Source organism: Macaca thibetana, chromosome 15 (genome assembly GCF_024542745.1).
Source record: "Macaca thibetana thibetana isolate TM-01 chromosome 15, ASM2454274v1, whole genome shotgun sequence".
Lineage (NCBI taxonomy): Eukaryota > Metazoa > Chordata > Mammalia > Primates > Cercopithecidae > Macaca > Macaca thibetana.
The window spans coordinates 78,675,582-78,693,330 of NC_065592.1; the positions used below are offsets into that span (position 1 = coordinate 78,675,582).

At 40.8% G+C, this 17,749-nt stretch overlaps 1 protein-coding gene and 1 non-coding gene across 2 annotated transcripts in view; one reads left to right on the forward strand and one right to left on the reverse strand.

Annotated features, from left to right (window-relative positions):
* The window catches only part of SMARCA2 (SWI/SNF related, matrix associated, actin dependent regulator of chromatin, subfamily a, member 2), a 182,204-nt gene that overhangs the window by 19,964 nt on the left and 144,491 nt on the right, over positions 1 to 17,749 (reverse strand). The window contains 2 exon segments of the mRNA XM_050761733.1: positions 2,921 to 2,974; positions 11,475 to 11,692. Coding sequence (XP_050617690.1) covers positions 2,921 to 2,974; positions 11,475 to 11,692 — 272 coding nt within the window.
* On the forward strand, positions 10,419 to 10,609 carry LOC126938201 (U2 spliceosomal RNA). The gene has a single exon (XR_007720022.1). It is a non-coding gene; the product is annotated as a U2 spliceosomal RNA (small nuclear RNA).

Sequence of the window (17,749 nt, forward strand, 5' to 3'; positions counted from 1 at the left end):
CTTGAGAGCTATCATTACAGCCTCTCGCTCTCATTTAAAGCAATACAAGATGTCTGGTACTAAAAATAAATTTTGCCTAAAAGAGCCTGTTGGCTGGTCCTGAAAGAGCGGTCAATACTAACAACATAATCACAACATCAAGGGCTGCTAATGGCTGAGTAGAGAGTTCAGCTGTCCTGTGATAGTGTATGCAGGGCCAGGTAACTACATACATGCACATGAGCACACACACATACATATAAGTGCCTTCACGCACACCAACTTTCCTGCCACCTGCATTTCTGTAAATGGCACCGCCGTTCACCGATCACTCAGGGCAGAGATCCAAGAGCTATGTGAGTTCTCTTCCTCTTCCTCCTCCTCTTCCTCCTCTCCTCCTCACACATCCAGACTGCCCCTAAGTCTTGTCAATCCTCCCTCTGGGTATTTCTTCCCTTGTCTTCCTACCTACTGCCACTTTCTTATTTTAAGGACTATCTTTCTCCACTACCTGACAACATTCTCCTAATGTATGCCTCCTTCGATCCATCCTTCACAGACTATCAGTGACATTTCCGAACACAAATCTCACTGTATCCCCATGATCCTCTCTTGGCTCTTTACTTTCCACTGCAGGGCTGATCTCAGCTCCCTGGGTGTCGCGCCTCCCCTCTCCCACATGACAGACATTACACACTGGTCCCTGCACGCTCACGCCCAGAACTCAGGTGTGCTCTCCGTTGGTCTCCTTGAAACAGTGCCCCTAACAGTCACTGCGATGACTACAGACTGCCCTCAAGACCCCACTCCTAGAAGAGTACATCAAAATTCCTCCTCAGCTTGGTGTTCAAGACCCTCCGGGATCTGAGCTGAGGCTTCTCCAGCCTCACCCGGGCTGTCCCGGTCTTCCCTTGTCTCCAATGAGCTGGTCACACTGGTGTAGTCTCTAGAGGGGGCCTGCTTTCCATGCCTCCATGGCTACATCCCCATTCCCGCACACACCACCACAAACTCTGCCCCTCCCACCCATCCTCCCTTCACCCATCTGTTTGAGAAATTCCCACTCTGCTCACAGCCAGTTAGAAGCGCTCTCCACTCCTGCCCCATCCCTTCCCATCCCACCCTGTGTGTATGTGTCATTCATACCAGGTACTTGCATTATTTGTTGACATAGCTCTTTCCAATTGTGCTTTAAATATCTCCATTTAATTCATTTTTTTTTCCCATTTTCAATACTTACAAAGAGCCTCTTTCGACCACTGAAGAAAGAACTTTTTAAAAAGTCTTCTGAAGAAAGGGTAAATTCATCGTAATACAATCTCCAAACACCATGCTGTCAGCTCGGGCTTACAGAAAAGGAAGTGTGTGTGACAGACAGCAAGGGGCAAGACAGACTCCAGAGAGCCCTGAGGAAGCAAACACCAAGCCCCTTGCTATGCCTCTGGAAATTACAGTTTAAATGTATCTTTAGTGAAAATGAATTTATCTAGTCCCTAACCATATACCGTCATATCATCTCCCCTCAAAAAGCCCGGGTATGGCACTGGGGACTTGCAATAAATAGCCTTTAAAGTTATTGATCTACTTTTCATGGTCACATGACCATCTTGACAGAAGAGGGGAAAGAGGGAAAGGAACTCCTGCCTGTCCCTGTTTCCTGGGCGGGGCATTTAGCTTACATCATGCCATTTCGCCATAAGGCCTCCTTTATTTAAACTGCCCAAACTTATAAAGTCAACTATTTGTTGTTTCAATCTCCAAGTCAGAATCCAAGCTGAGTTCTTTCTCATAATGGCAAATACAGAACAAAATTCCTGATGTTTCTCAGTGGACACTATAGTTTATGTGCCTGGTTCCCAGGATTAGTCATTGTTTACTGAACTGCAACAAGAAATATCAAAAATTGACAATCTTGCCCAATAGTTTCATCTCCACACAAAAATGGGTAAGTATAAATCACCCCTAGTTTTTAATTTCCTTATATAAAAAAGAATGCCACAACCAGTGATCTGTGTTCATTCTGAAATACAGGATACATCCTCAATTCTCTCTCTCCAGTCCTAGATTGGATCCTATGCTGGCGGAAAAAATGTTGTAAAGGATGTTATTGGGTCAGCTGAAAAAATTGAAATATGGATGGTAAAGCACTGTATCAACATTTTTTTTAAGTACAGGTTGACTGAAAGGAAGAAAGAAATGTTATCTCTCTTATAAGAGTAAGAGCTCCTAGCCTTGGCGTATCATGCACATCCATCTCTCCAGCTCAACCAAGGTCATCTAACGTTCACGCTATCTCTAGGAGAAAAGCATTTCTGCTTTCTACCCAATAGAAGCAAAGGCACACAGAGGTTGAAAGAGACTGGCTTCAGATGCCTGGGACTACACACAACAGGTAGGCCCAGGAGTCACACCCTGAAACCCAACCCATCACACAAACAAGAGACAACTCAGCAACTGCCCTCTGCATGCCATGATCAACTCCGGAATGCAGGCACAGCGTGAACATGCACGCTTCTTCATGTCTCGCAGGAGATCAAGTCACTACAGGTGCTTTGCATTAAGCTTCTAAACCAAGACAGCACAGAGTTAAAGAGGCCCAAGGAACATACAACAGAAGCTGCGCTGGAAGGGAGGGGGAAGCAACAGAAACCCATCTCCAAGATGCTGCAGTTAGGGCGGGCTTTCCAGGAGCTCCCAATACCCTTGTAAGAAGTACATGTATAGAATGGACACAGCCAGATTAAAATACAGCACAAACAACTTCAGAAGCCATGACAGGTGTTCAAGAGTATCTGTGCCTCTATCCCGCACTCCAAGTAGGGGTGATCAGGAGGTGACCGAAGACATTTGCTTCCAAAGGCCGATTCTAGGATTCAATCTGTTTCATGTACCGAGGGAATACCTGTATTTAGAGATAGGGGAATACAAGACAGATCCTGACCTGTTTCCTTCTATTTCCAACTGAGAATTACTGGGCACCTTCTCCACGTTACACCTGCGGTAGAGTAGAAAGAACACTAGAGTCAGAAGACCTGGGTTCTCGTCCCCGCCCGGCTCCTTCTTCCTAGGCTGGGCGACCTGGCCTAAGTCATTTTACTCTCCAAGCCTCAGTCTCCTCACCAACCTGCCTTGTTAAGAAGATTACACGGGGTTATGTTTGGAACCTCATTCGGAAGAATAACACAGTTCTCCAAAAATCGGGGGAAAGTAGATTTCCTAACCTTTCTGGGATTTTCCTACTTCCGTCACACACAGAAATTCCTGTTACCCTGTTCCCTCTATATATGTTCCATTCACTGTTCCAGAAGGTGGAAGACAGGCAGCCGCTGGCTAGAGGTGCGTGTGGATCTTGGGAAGGTAGTGCTAGTCTGAGTTTAGCCCCTCATTTGTAAAATGGGGAAAATACTTACCTCAGAAAGGTATAAAAATCAAATAGTATAAAGTGCTCTGTTACAGTAGCCCGCACACAGAAGGTATTTCAAGCGTCAGCCAGTTTGGGTCTGAATACCATCTAACTAGTCAGCTCTGCTTCCAAGAGCTCTATTCCCTTTCAATAGATCGCTGAATTCATGATCTTCTGTGGGAAGTGAAAATAAACCACTACCTGGGGTCTTGGGCACTTCTACAAGCCTCTAGAAAAACCTCTTCAGTTGAGGATTTTTGAAACTGCTATGTTGGTGTCCCTTTGTGTGGTGGCAGGGAAGCAGCTGCCAGGGTTCACAGACCCTTGGAAGACCTCCATACCCTCTAGATCTCCCTAGGTGTAGACAGCACCCTTTGGCATTCACAGCCTATGCCTGTCTACGTATAAATCCCTTCTCAGAGTCACTGCCACATTCTGCTTTAGAGTCAGCTGAGAGTCAGGGCGTTGCAGAGAGGGAAAAGCATAAACCCATAAACCAATCAACAGAGGGGTGGAAGTGCATGTGCTGTCTTCAAAATATACAGAAATATTTGGAATGTCTGAAATATAAGGAGAGCTGGGAGGGGTGCACTGGAAAAAAGAGTTGGGAAGATCTGAAGGTTCAGACTGTGGAAGATAACAGTTCTCCCATGCTAAGAAGTCTGGTCATCATCGGGTAGCCAAGAGGCCGCTGTGAAGAGTTCTAAAGTTACAATAGGAAATGACCAGTTAGGTGCCTCAGAAAGAAGCCAGGAGGAAGAGACTGGAGGCAGGGCACACAGTCCACCCTGCAGCTTCCCAGGCCAGGCCAGCAGCGCAAGGGCCTCAGGCAGACAGGATGTGAGGAGGCAGATGAACGGGTGTCTTGCAGGGACAATAAGAAGCATGTTGAGGGCACTCTGTATTTGAGTGTCAGCAGTAAGGCAGAGAATTGGGAAAGTGTTTATTATTTCACATTTAGGACCTTGGGCAAATGATGGTGCTGACCAAGGAGACACAGAAGCTTAAGTAGATCATGTCATCACTGAATATGCAAAAGTGATGGGAGGAAAACCTGAAAACAACAAGTACTACCTTAGACACTCTACACAGAGTAGACTGTCAATAATTCAGAGAGCTAGGCGTGGCTCTGTCATCTAAGACTGACAGAGATGACAACTCAATGGTTCTGAACAACCAAAGATCCCAGTAGAATAATTTCAAATCATTCTGATAAGGAGTCCATGCAGGTCAGCCATCTGATTGGCTTGGGGGAAAAAAATACAAATTTTTAAAACCCTAAAACAAAGCAACAAAAAATACTACTACACAATGACATGGATTTGGTTTACTAAAACTTATTTTAGAAAGACAGTATGAATGCCAGTGTAAAGATCCATTGGTTTGATGAAGCCTTGAGATGATAATCAGTGTGGGAAAGCCTTTGACACAGTAAATACCTAACACACTTCAAATAAAGAACTTCCGAGGCAGAGAAAGCCTTGGAACAAGGCAACGTTTTTAAATAAGAGCCCTGCCCTTCTGGAGAATGGGCTGATTACATGTGGGCCTTCAACAGAGTTTCAGTCCTTCTCAAAATGAGAAAAATGCTGCAAATTACTTTTCAGTACGTACAGGAATTAAGTACAATTAGTCCACAGTTTGTAGTTTATCAAATTCTTAGAAAGGTGCTATAATGTAATAACATATCAGATCACTTGCCGGGCATGGTGGCTCATGCCTATAATCCCAGCACTTTGGGAGGCTGAGAAAGGCAGATCACCTGAGGCGAGGAGTTCGAGACCAGCCTGACCAACATGGTGAAACCCTGTCTCTACTAAAAATACAAAATTAGCCAGGCATGGTGGTGCACGCCTGTACTCCCAGCAACTCCGGAGGCTAAGGCAGGAGAATTGCTTGAACCCGGGAGGCGGAGGTTGCAGTGAGCTGAGATTGTGCAATTGCACTCCAGCCTGGGCAACAAGAGTGAAACTCCATCTCAAAAAAAAAAAAAAAAAAAAAAAAAGCTCATTTTTCCAGGTAAATGTTATTATAATGTCCTAAACGCATTATAAGCACCAGGTAATGTCATTGTATCCTCAGATAATGGGGCCCATGTGACCCCTACTTCCCTGAATTCCCCAGGCCAGCTACCTCTTCAGTAATATCCCACAGGAAAGCTCTCTCCTCCACTGCACGATGAGCTAGTGGGGGTAAGTACTTGGAATTTTCACCTTATAATTATATTCAACAGTATGGTGCTGGAAATAAGAAAAAAATGATGGTAATATTTCTAGAAAGAATGAATGATTTTTCTCCAATGTGAACTAAAAATTCAGGACAAGCTGAGTCTTACCACAATTCCCAGAGATACCACAAAGGCTTATTAAATTTAGGGGCAAGAAGAACGTATTCCCAGCTGGGGGAAGACAGCAGAGACTAAAGAGGGAGGCAGGAGCCACGTGGCTGCCACTCCACTGTGCACCGGGGCTGTGTTCACCAATTGGACTGACCAGGTTCTGACCAGGCAGGTATCTGCTGCCTCCTCCACCGCTTTACTGCATCCATCTTCAAGGCTAGACCTGATGTCCAAACCCTTTTAAAGACAGCAGGGCTAGTCTTCCTGCGGACTGCTTCTGAAAGAATTGTCTGCAAACAATCGATAGAGAGGGAGGTGGTGATGACACCCTACTCACTTTCTGTCTCCAGATTCTTCAGGAATGAGAACAATGCTCATATTTGAAAAGCAAGGCACAATAAATGGTGAACAAAAGCTCCTGATAGGAGAGTTGATAGAAAGAGCATATCAAGCCACTTCAAGTAAGTTCAAGTGTCCAGTTGCAAACTAATTACATCCTGGAAAAGCATGTAGATTGCTTCTGCTAATAACATTTAGGAAATCACAAGAGCATAAAAATGGAATCAGAAGACTGGAGATAAGCACATGTCCCAATTTTAATATGAGAAAGAAAACCTGAGACTGTTACGCTTGATGTTGACCCTTGGTAAAAATTTAGAAGAAATCATTCAGATGCCACAGGGCTATTTAGAAAAGATAAATAACATCATTAAGTGACAGCAGGAGGTCTCTTAGAAAAAGCCATGGCAAGCTAACCTCATTTCACTTCTTCGGCAGGGTTTCTAGGTTGATAGATTGGAAAGGCTATATAGCCATGGTGTATCATGGTTTTAGCCTTTCTTGATAATGCTGAGAAAGGATAAATGTGGGTGACATGAGAGCATGGCTATATGAGTTCATTGATGGGTAACCAACCTTAAGGATTACTGGTTAATATATTCATGTCAACCTGAAGTGATTTTCAGGGGTATGTCACAGAGACCTGTCCTTTGTCTAAGTTTCTAAGCAATAGCTCATATCAAAATCTTTGGATGACAAAAACTTAAGATACGTAAATGCAATTTTTACAAAAATAAAAATTTAGGGGTACAGCAACATGCAAGGATGATGGGACGAAAAGTAGTAAGGCTGGAACTACACAGGGATGAGAATACAGTCAGCGGGTATAGGTTCAAAAACATCAGGCTTAGTTGAAAGCTAACCTTGGCAGTATTCATATGAAATCAGAGCTGTGTATGTGTGTTTTGGGGTGGGGAGTGGGGTTTATTTCAACAAGTCACATATTCAATGAGTTAACTCTGTCAAGGTTGCTGGAAAAAGTAAACATACTCTTCAGTTATGCTAACAGAATTCTGGTGTCCAGAATAAGGAAGCTAACTACCCTGCAATTAATGATCAGAATACGCCATTGGAGTTCTGGGTGCCATGTTTTAAATGGGACACTAGGAGACTGGAATGTGGCCAATGTCTAGGCATCACTCAGAGAGCAAAGTGAAGTGTTCCAACCTGAAGAAGAATGTCCTGACGTAGATATGCTTGTTGATACATTTTAAAGGATATTTCTCAGAATGACAGCAGATTTATTCTCCGAGGTTTCAAGTAGAACAAATAGCTAGGGGTCAGAGGGCTGCATCCCTTTTAATGTAGGAAATGGCTATGTGTTTACAACTGTCTTTCGGTGCCAAGAACTGCTCTGAAGCAGGGAGCTCACACTGGAGGGTCCACGTGGACGTGGATGACCACATGCCAGAGGTGGTACAGGGGGACTTATTTGTGTTGTGGGAAGTTGGACCAGGCAGAGCTAAATGTCCCTTCCAACTTTAAGAATGTCTCTAGGAATCTCTCTCTCTCTTCTTTATCCAAGTAACTAAAAGCCTCTAGAGTTGGAACAGCTCCATAGACTCTACTCTTCACCATCTAATTCTACGTCTCATCCCAGGGGCAATCTTCAAAGGTACAAATGCAAACAGGATGAATCCCTTCTCAAAGAACAGTCTTGGGCTAAATATTACATAAATTGAGAATATGAGTTTCTAAAAGCTTCTAAATAAGCAGAAAACAATGCATGCTTAACAGGTCAAAACAAAGCCTTCTAATACTACTTGATAGAAAGTTTTCTATTTGTGCAAATAAAATGATGGGGGCCAGTAGCAACAGACCAGTACTACCTCTGAATAGCAGTTACTGCAGAAAGATTTGACATTTATGAATCACACAATATCTGGCTCTTCAGGGTCAGATTTTTAGAAAGTACCCTCCTTTTAAAAAACAAGTCCTATCACTGACTAAAAAGCAATAAATACACACATAAATGATCTTAGTTCTTTATGAAAATATCAAGATACATCTGCCCCAGAATCATGCATGAACTTTAAACAACTGTCTCATGAGAGCTAATTAATTCTTCTTATATATCAGTTAAATATAAATGGCAGTTCTTATTTAATATGCTGTTAATCTACATGAACGTCAGAGCCCTAACATTTGACCAAAGTGATGGGAAGGAGGTTAGCACAGGTGGTATTTCTTTCACAGGTGGGTTGAGTTACTATTTAAGTAACTGACTTTAATGGTGCAAAAATCTCAACACAGTGAAATGTACATCTCCCAGCAGCGTTTTCTAAAACCAACCAAAAATATGATACTGTATCTAATTAAGGCTCTCCTAATTTGAGTGCCTCCTACTTGAGTACCAAGTTAAAGAGAAATACAAAATATAAATAGTTAGTGCTTTTTCTAGAGGATTACCAACATGAAATGTATATGAAACATTCAGTGGTGGGAAATTTAGTACATACTCCCCAGAAAGCATCTAAATGTGGGAGCTAATAGAATGTGTCTTACCAGGACACTTTTTAAGGAAAAGTAAGTAAGCAAATAAAACAAGGAAAAGTGAAAAAGAAAAAACTACTCAATATCTGCATGCTGAAATATTTAAATACCCTTTACCTACAGTACAACTCAATAAGCAGTACCATTGAAACTGCATTTTCTGTTTCTAGAAATAAAACCACAGAAACCAGCATCAGCAAGGACACTTTCTTTCCGGTGCTCAGAGGTCCATTCACCTACCTGATCAGCCTCAAAGTCTGAAAGGCTGATTATTAATAACGAAACTGTTCAAAGAGCCTGAGTTACATTAACTCCTTGATGACTCATAAGGACTCTAGAGGCAGGCATAGTAATGAATCCCATTTTTTTGGATGGGCAAACTGAGGCTCAGGGAGATTAAGTAAATTACTCAACTGTCCCCAAGCTAGTGAATGCCAGAGTCAGGATTCAAATGCAGGTGGTTAAATCAAGACAAGAGTCTGTACTCTAAACCACTGTGCAATGATTAGCTGAGGTTTAAGGCATAGAATCTCCTACCACTCTGTATTTTTGGATGGTTTCTAGGAAAGTGGTCAGCCCATAAGCCACATACACCAGGAAGTCATAAACTCAAAAGCTATGGAGCCTGCAGGTAATACAAATGAATGAAGTGAGCCAGGCATAAAAAGCATGATGGTAAATGGTAACCCACTCCATACTGAAGAGATGATAGGGAGTGATGGGGACTGTGGCAACCTAGAGCGCGATGCTGCCAATGAAAGGATGGCCACTTCTTCGTGCCTACTGACTGCTACCTTAGGGAGAGCTGGGCAAAGTGCCACCAGAGTTTCAGGTTTTTCAAAAGGGTGGGGGATGGGAGGGAAATTTTTGCAAGAAATCTCTCCAGGTTTCTGTATTGCTGACCCCCACCCCTCAAAAAAACAACATAAAACCAAATAAATCTGCTGGCAGTATGTAGTCCACCTGTTGGTGACTTCTTTTATGTCACTAGAGAAAGACACAGCCATCACCTTAGAATGAAAGGCCTAGGTTCTCAACCTCCAAGGACTTTCCTGGCCCCTCTCAGTGTTACAACAGCCCTCGACTCACTCAGCGAGTAATGAACAAAATGCCTGTCACACATCACAGCACATCTGGTCAGAGAAACAGATGTTACACTCTCCTGAGACAAAGGCAAAAAAGTTTGATGTATATGCAGGGTGATGCTCTCTACTTAGTAATATTTTGCTTTAAACCAGGGACTGAGAAAATAAGGCATCATAATCCAAGCTGGCTTCTAGAATACCGTCTCTTTCTATGGCAAATATACAAGGGGAGCTGGGGGGTGAATAGAAACATGAGAGTTACTGATTCATGGTTTACAAGGAAGTTTTCATGTTCACTCTGGACAAAGCATGGATTTGTGGTCAAAATTTCCTTCCTGGATTGCTGTCATTCCCCTTCATTAATGAACAGCTGGTCCAAACCCAAGAGAATGGGGTTGCCTTTCGTGGCCACTTCAGAAGCCTCAAAGGGGATGCAATTATTTATTTATTTTTTGAAAAAAGGAAAATAGTAAGCACAAAATCTGACAGACCTGGTGGGCAAAATGGATCAAGAAATTCTGGCCTTTTCACAAACATCTCCACCTACTCCTCTTTCCCCATTTCTGAAAACTCCTTATAGATAAGAAAGGCTTAACAGCAAAACCCCACGGTGGAAAGTTTCTTGCTTTTTATACTACTTAATTTTTATAATAATTTTTCCTTCCTGCTATGATATATTCAGCAAACCCATAATGAAAAACTAAAAACACAACGTACTTGTTCATGTTAAACACAGGGGTACAGAGCAACACTAGTTAATGTCAAACATTTCTGGTAACTAACTGCTTCTCAGCCTTTTGGCTAAGATCAAGTGTAGTATCTGTTGTTACATGCTTAATATCTGATTCCTCCTCTATCCGAGGACAACATGTTAAGTGGATTTTGGAAGCAGGGAGCTAGAACAGGAGCTTGCTCCATCAACTCCACACATCGACCTGGTACTGCAGTACCTCCAGGAATGATGCACCCCCTTGAGAAAAAAATTTTTTCAACTGGTAATTAAAAACCAATTAATACCACTATGCAACTGCGTGAAAATGCCTGTTTCCCGTCAAATTATCAACTGAAACTAGAAGCCATCTTCAAATGCAAACATTACCACGTGATAATAAAGTGGAAACCAAGTCAACTAACCAAAGTGTAGCCTAACTAGTTCATCTACTGTATGCGTCTGACTGACACCCTACAGTGTCTTTGGTTTTCAAATAATTATTCATTGTTTAAAATGGCCTGGGAGGAGTGTCCAACACAGCTTTCTCAAAGTCAGTATCCAAAAATCCCAGGAAAAAGGTAAGTTTGCTGAAAGACCATGCTGACTATGTGGTATTAGGAAGAAAGAGATAACTCAAACAAGAGCTCAGAAATTCAAGTGTTGGAAGGAAAGAAGAACCTGTATTTACTAGGAAGCATCTATTTTGCTTTAAACATTCTTAACATGAGATATTTACCTTAAATATATTAGGATTCTTCTTTCTCTAACAATTCAATTCAAAAAAATAATTTTACTCCATCATTCCAATCCCTTTCATCTGAAATATCTTCATTTTCAGATGGTATTTCAGAGGTCCTTAAGAATCCTTTTCTAATTTAGAATTTTTTTTTAATTTTGTAATCTAAACTAAATTTTCAACTATCTTAAATAATACATTATGAAACATCACACAAAATAGCAATAGTGGTCATTTTAAACAGGTACAAAGAAAGCAAGCTATAAAACACAAACTAGAAAGAAACTTAATAAAACCTAAGTGCATAACTTAACAACTGCTCCCTCCTTAGGTAGCACCATTCGGCATCTTGGTGAGAGATGATCAAGGTGAAGGAACCAAACACTCACCTATCTTTGTAGTTTATCACAGTATCGATGATAGCGTTCATCTGCTTTGTCAGTTTGGGGGGATTTGGTGACAGTTTCTCAGCAGGAGGGCGGCCTCTTCTCTTCTTAGCTTTTTCCACATCTTCTTTCGCAGGATCTTTATCCACATTTCTTCGTCTTTTTCGCTTCTTAAGCCGTACTTCCTCTTCCATTTCCTCCAAATTGCCGTCTTCAATGGCCTGTTCATTGAAAACAAAGGAGAAAAATTCAAGACAAGAAAATAACCAAGACAAAAAAAGTATGTGTATATTTATATATAGCTTCAACAATTAGAATAAAATGAAAAATTAACCAAAAAAAAAAGAAGTAAAATTTAACAGTAATCAGTGGAGGAAGAAGAAAAAAGGAATGCTACCATATTGGATAAATGCATCTTTAACTCAAGTCTGTTTCATGAGCAAAACACACTGAAGGCCCAAAACACTCACAGTAAAGAAGAATATGACAAATATTAAAAGATCTATAAATTCAAGTATTTGATGATAACTGAATCCAGATGAAATTTTAGCTCAGTTTAAGAACGTGACCCTAATTTTCTCAATACTGTAAGGGAAGGAAAAGGTAAACAAAACGAGGGGTGGGTTATGAAAAAAAAATCCCTAAGAATACATCCACACGAGCATATAAGCTTTGACCTTTTCTTGAGGTTTTGCATCAATTTATTCATGATTAACAATATAAATCAAAATTCCATCTAGATTTTTGTTCTAACGTGGCAATTAGTAAACAAGGAAACGGGAAAGTACAAAGCCACATTCCTTGGTAAACGCACTTAAATCATTCGATAAAGAACACACACACTCACAAACAATAAACACTTTTTTCCAATTACCTGCAAACGCTTGCTTTAAACCAGAGCCAGCAGCACTAATGCAGAGAGATAATAAAATAGCTATAAAAACAACCAGGTATAAAAGAAACCTGTTCATAAAGGGCTAAAAGATCCATGTGACAGACCCAGAAGTTTAAACTTTTTTTTTTTCCTGGTAAATCTCAAAACTCAAAAGAAAAATAGAGGAAAAATACTGCAAAGGAAAAAAAAAAAAAAAGAACATAAAATTTGAACATAGAAATGTTCTAAAAAAATCTTTAAATTATATTTTGAGATTGCTCTCTCACACAAAATAACTAATGTTGTTATTTGTTCCTCCTGCCTCTCAATATTGCCTCCAGTATGCAAATGATAATCAATCCTTTCTCGTAGCTGAAAGAGCTCTAATCATAAGGCAATTACCTTCATTTCTCCACAGCACCAAACATGGCTAATATTTATGATCATGTGAGTATAACAATCAATATAAAGAGTGATTACAGCTCAGACATAATTTCTTTCACTTATGTACAATGCTTCCTGAAAAAGAAAGGTTTTGTGAAGAAAACCTGGTGCAGAACACAAAACAACCTGGCATGTTAAAAATGCCAGTGGGATTTTTAAAAAAATATGTTTTCTATGCATCCTCCAATGTGCAAATCCATAGAAGCAACATGCACACAGACAGATTCCTAAGGGACAGTCTGAGCCTAGGCCTTAATAATCAAAAGACAATTTCCATCACGATCCTACAGTGTTCAGATAACCACTATGAAGGAGGCGAGATCTGATGAGTTATGAGGAAAAAGGAAAAGAAAAAAAAAAAGCTTCACATTATTGCATTAATATTCATTTGCCTAAAAAGCAGGACACCCACTATACAGCTAAACACACTGCAGCTAAGCGAAGATTAAGAAAAGGAAATTGTCCCGCATATCTTGGAGGCTGAACATGCTAATAATAAATACAGCATGCAAGGCTGTCAACAGTTAATGGTATTGCTCTCCTCAAGCACCCAGTTGCACACAGAAATACGGAGAACACCGGCTTTTGATGTGTTACACACCTACACATGCCTGGGATGTAGTTCTACTGAATCTTCAAGACGGCAACGAAAAAGGATATTTACCTTACCACTATCAGCAGGCCGGCTATCGGAAATCACAGTTAGTGGGGATAAAATTAACAAGCCAGCAAAGCAGCGAGCTGCTAGTCTCTTCATCAGCTGATCAGGAAAAAAAAGAGAGCTGGGGAAAGGCTATGTTTTCATATACAAGTAATTTTATTTTACTGAAAATTTAATACTGAAAGGATTGTGGATACTCAAATCTGCTGTTTCATTCTACCTACTACAAGGCCCGAAGGCTTCCTCCTTCAGCCTGTTTTAATATTGACAACTACTTATCATATTTTTTTCCCTTATTATTCCAGGCAGCAGAATTAGAGATTTTAGCTCAGGTGGTTTCTGATTCTTGCTCACATTTTAACAATTAAGCCAGTAAGAAAACAAATTAATATTCAAATTTATTTTAAACAATTAAAACAAGGTATGCTTTTTTGGCATTTTATACCTTATTTTTAAAAAAATAGCAGCATGGTTTGGAGCAGTCGAAATGATTTTTAAAATAGAAGACAATTTTTTAAAAAATTAAATGCATGCAAATAAAAGCAATGTGCATGTTCTAAGGTTCAAATATTTTAATATAATATGTAATTCTGCTCTTTAAAGAAAATCCAGAACAACTGTAACACTTCACTTTCAGTTTCATGCTGTAAAATTTTTCATTGTTTTTCTTCTCAGTGGGATAAATGAAGTTGGGGGGAGTTGTAAAAAGGATATTTCTACTCTCACCCCCCTCAATTTTGAAAAGAGGGAAAAAGCATAAGCTTGTGATATTTGGAGTTTTAAATCTCTAAATCTGTGAGTAGCTAAGAAGCGAAAACAAATTAAATTGCAAACAGAACAACTGAAACAATTTTTATTACAATTGCTAATACGTGCAGATTCTTATTAAATTTAGGTTCTGGAATTACAAGGAAACACACAAAGTACTGACCATTATTCCCCTTAAACTAAGGTTTTATGCAGGAATGCAGAGAGCTACAAAACATCTTCCCTCCTCCCCAAAGACCCCAAACACATCCATATGCAGTGCTTTATGTTCTGTGATTTCTAAGGGTCTTTTTCTAATGGAAATCAATTCACTAAATACTTCCCAATGCTTTTCGCACATAAAGAGTAGAGTAAGATTACTCCTGCATGTAAGTAAAATTATTCATGGAGATTTTAAACTGTTCTTTTATTTAAAAAAATTATTTATTAAACTGGCTCAACTGACTCAAACTCAGCGCTGGGGGTTGGGGGGCACACAAAAAAAAAACCCAAAAACTTGCTACACAATGCTAAAGTACTACCCCCAAAAAGAATTCCCTTCCAAACCTTTTACCAGCACAATAATGAAATAAATCACAGAAGCAAACCCCCAGTTTCCGACTGGTGACGTGTTGCGCAAGAGTGCGAGCCCTAATTCAACATACAGACGGCTCCCATGCTGAACTGCCTCTAGATTTAATGAAGTGAATAGGAAGGAAGTCGGGGAAAAAAAGTGTACAAATAAGAAATTAACACTTTCCTTCCCTACCGAAACGGTGAAACACAACTACAGCGAAGTTTAGTGAGGCACCTCTTTTCTTAAAGGCATACTGCACCCATTTGGCTCCGGATGTCACGAAAAAAAACCCATATGGTGGTAAAAATCCCCAGTCAAGTTAAAACAGTTAAGCATATTTCAGCCTGCGTTTTTCCTGAATGAAGCTGGGAATTACTCCTTCCTCCACTGGATGGCAACCTTTTTTTTTTCTTTCTTTCTTTTTTTTTTTTTGGCCCTCTTTCTCTCCTTTCTTTCTTTCCATTTTGCTTAAGAGAAAATGTTTTTCATGACTCAGGGTATGCAAGAACGAGATGCAAACTAGCTCCCTCTTCAATTAGTTCTTATGAAAGCAGCGTGCACGTTCTGACAACAAAATGCAGGAGACAGTCATGCAGGATCAGCTGTTTTAGAGGAAACACTTTGCAGCTAGCAAAGCACATGGCAGACCCGGGAAGCGGCCACACGTGGGTCCAGTTGTGGCCCTCTCATCCTGACACACACCAACCACATCTTTTACTGCGTGACGGAAGGTCCAGAAAGTCAGCCTCAGGCGCCTTCTTCTCAACCCGGTGGTGTAAAGAGGCGCTGTTATGCGTGGTTCACAATATCATAAAGCAGAGGGGATCCATGATTATGAATAGGTAAAGAGGGACACGCAAACAAAAAGCCCCAGGCCAACTCCTGCGCATTGTTTCCACCTCCGCCTCTCCAAGTCCACCAAGCCATGTGGCACAGCCCTTACAGTGGAACAAACCATCCTAACACTGAAAGGAGCAATTCTAAAGATATCCAGACAAGGCATGGAAATTTCTTCCATGCGAAACGGGAAAGTCAGTACTCAAACACTAACTCTGCTATTTCAGTATCATATTTCTGTCCGCTGACACTTTCTCTTTCTCCCTCTGGGGATCCTCCTCCCTTAGGAACTCTAGTTGGATTCCAGAAGAGGACCTGGGATGCTGCTGGGCATGGGGGTGGGGTTACAGAGCCCAGGGCTAAGCATTAAAGAATGCAGGTTAAGACCATTACATTATACTAGTGCTTTCTTGGGACAGCTCACATATCACCAAACTTGATTCCAAAATTCAGACAGGCTAAATATCCCTTGTGCCCTGCTGAGACCCTGGAAGCCAATAATACAGGTAAAGATCCCCCAAACAAGAAAAGCAATGCCAACAAAATAGTGGAATTTTACATTTACATTTTCATGTATGAGATTTTCTTACAATATAAATCTTAACAACAAAGTTGAACATAGAGCTCATCGTCAAAGATGCCACATTATTTTAATCAGTTTAATGCACACTGTAGCACTTTTGGATGCAGAATTTCAGACTCAGGGCTTTGGACAGTAAGTTTTTGATTATTACTGTCTCCAAAAGCAACCTGTTAGAAAAACTGGCATAAAATCAAATTCCCTAAAGTGAAATAATCTAGACACAAAAGGGCAAATACTGTATGATTTCAGAGATGAGAAAAGAGAACAGTGTTTACCAGGGGCTAAGGGAAGAGGGCTGGGGAGTTAATGCTTAATGAGGTCAAAATTTCAGTTTGAGATAATGGAAAAGTTCTGAAGATGGGATGTTGGTGGCAGTTGCACAGCAATGTAAATGTACTTAATGTTACTGAAATGTACACTTAAAACGGCTAACATGGGCCGGGTGTGGTGGCTCATGCCTGTAATCCCAGCACTTTGGGAGGCCAAGGCAGGTGGATCACACCTGAGTTCGGGAGTTTGAGACCAGCCTAACCAACATGGAGAAGCCCCATCTCTACTAAAAATACAAAATTAGCTGGGCATGGTGGTGCATGCCCTGTAATCCCAGCTACTCAGGAGGCTGAGGCAGGAGAATTGCTTGAACCTGGGAGGCAGAGGTTGCAATTAGCCAAGATTGTGCCATTGCACTCTAGCCTGGGCAACAAGAGCAAAACTCTGTCTCAAAAAAAAGAGAGAGAGAGAGAAACAAAAAAGGCAAAAACAGTAAATTTTATGTGTATTTTGCCACAAGAAAAAAAGTCCCTGAAAAGAAATCAAATTCTCTAAATTAAGGAACAACTTAACCCCAATTAAACCCCAACAACTGCAGGTTCATACGTGTTCTTACCACCTCAACACACAGCACATAATACTAGCGAAATCTTGCTAGCTTTCCTTCAGAATTCAACCCTTTTAACATTTCAATAGATAGCACGTTCAGTCTTGCCCTGGCCAATGGCTAGAACTTTTCAAAAATCCCCATTTATTCTTTCAAAGGTTATTAAGGAAATATCCATGATGTAAGAAAATAAATGTATATAGGACCTAACTATTCACAAACCTTATACTTTTGTTAACAAATGCTTCCCATATTCAAGAGATGAGTTGGTCTGAAGGGTAAGAACTTGTTTGGATATAGATCCCACCCTCCCCCACCCCACCCCATGGTGCAATAAACTGATGACATTAACTCAACGGACTCTGTTTCTTATTTCATTCATCTGTCAGGCAACTTGGATGCCAACTGCACTCCAGGCTCTCCCTGAGTTGGGACTGAAATGTACCAAGCTGACCATAAAGGGGAAGAAAATTGAGCCACAGTTTACTCGAATTTCTGGTACAGTGGGTTTTCCAGTTTACTGATCAATAACCTCACATCACTTTTGCAAAAAAAAAAAAAAAAAAAGGGTTTTCTCTTTTCCCATATGCCATAAGCACACGGAGGTGGGTGAGAAAGGGAAAAGGGGAGCTACGGCTTACACATCTGAGACAAGGTCAATTAACACACTATTTTAGT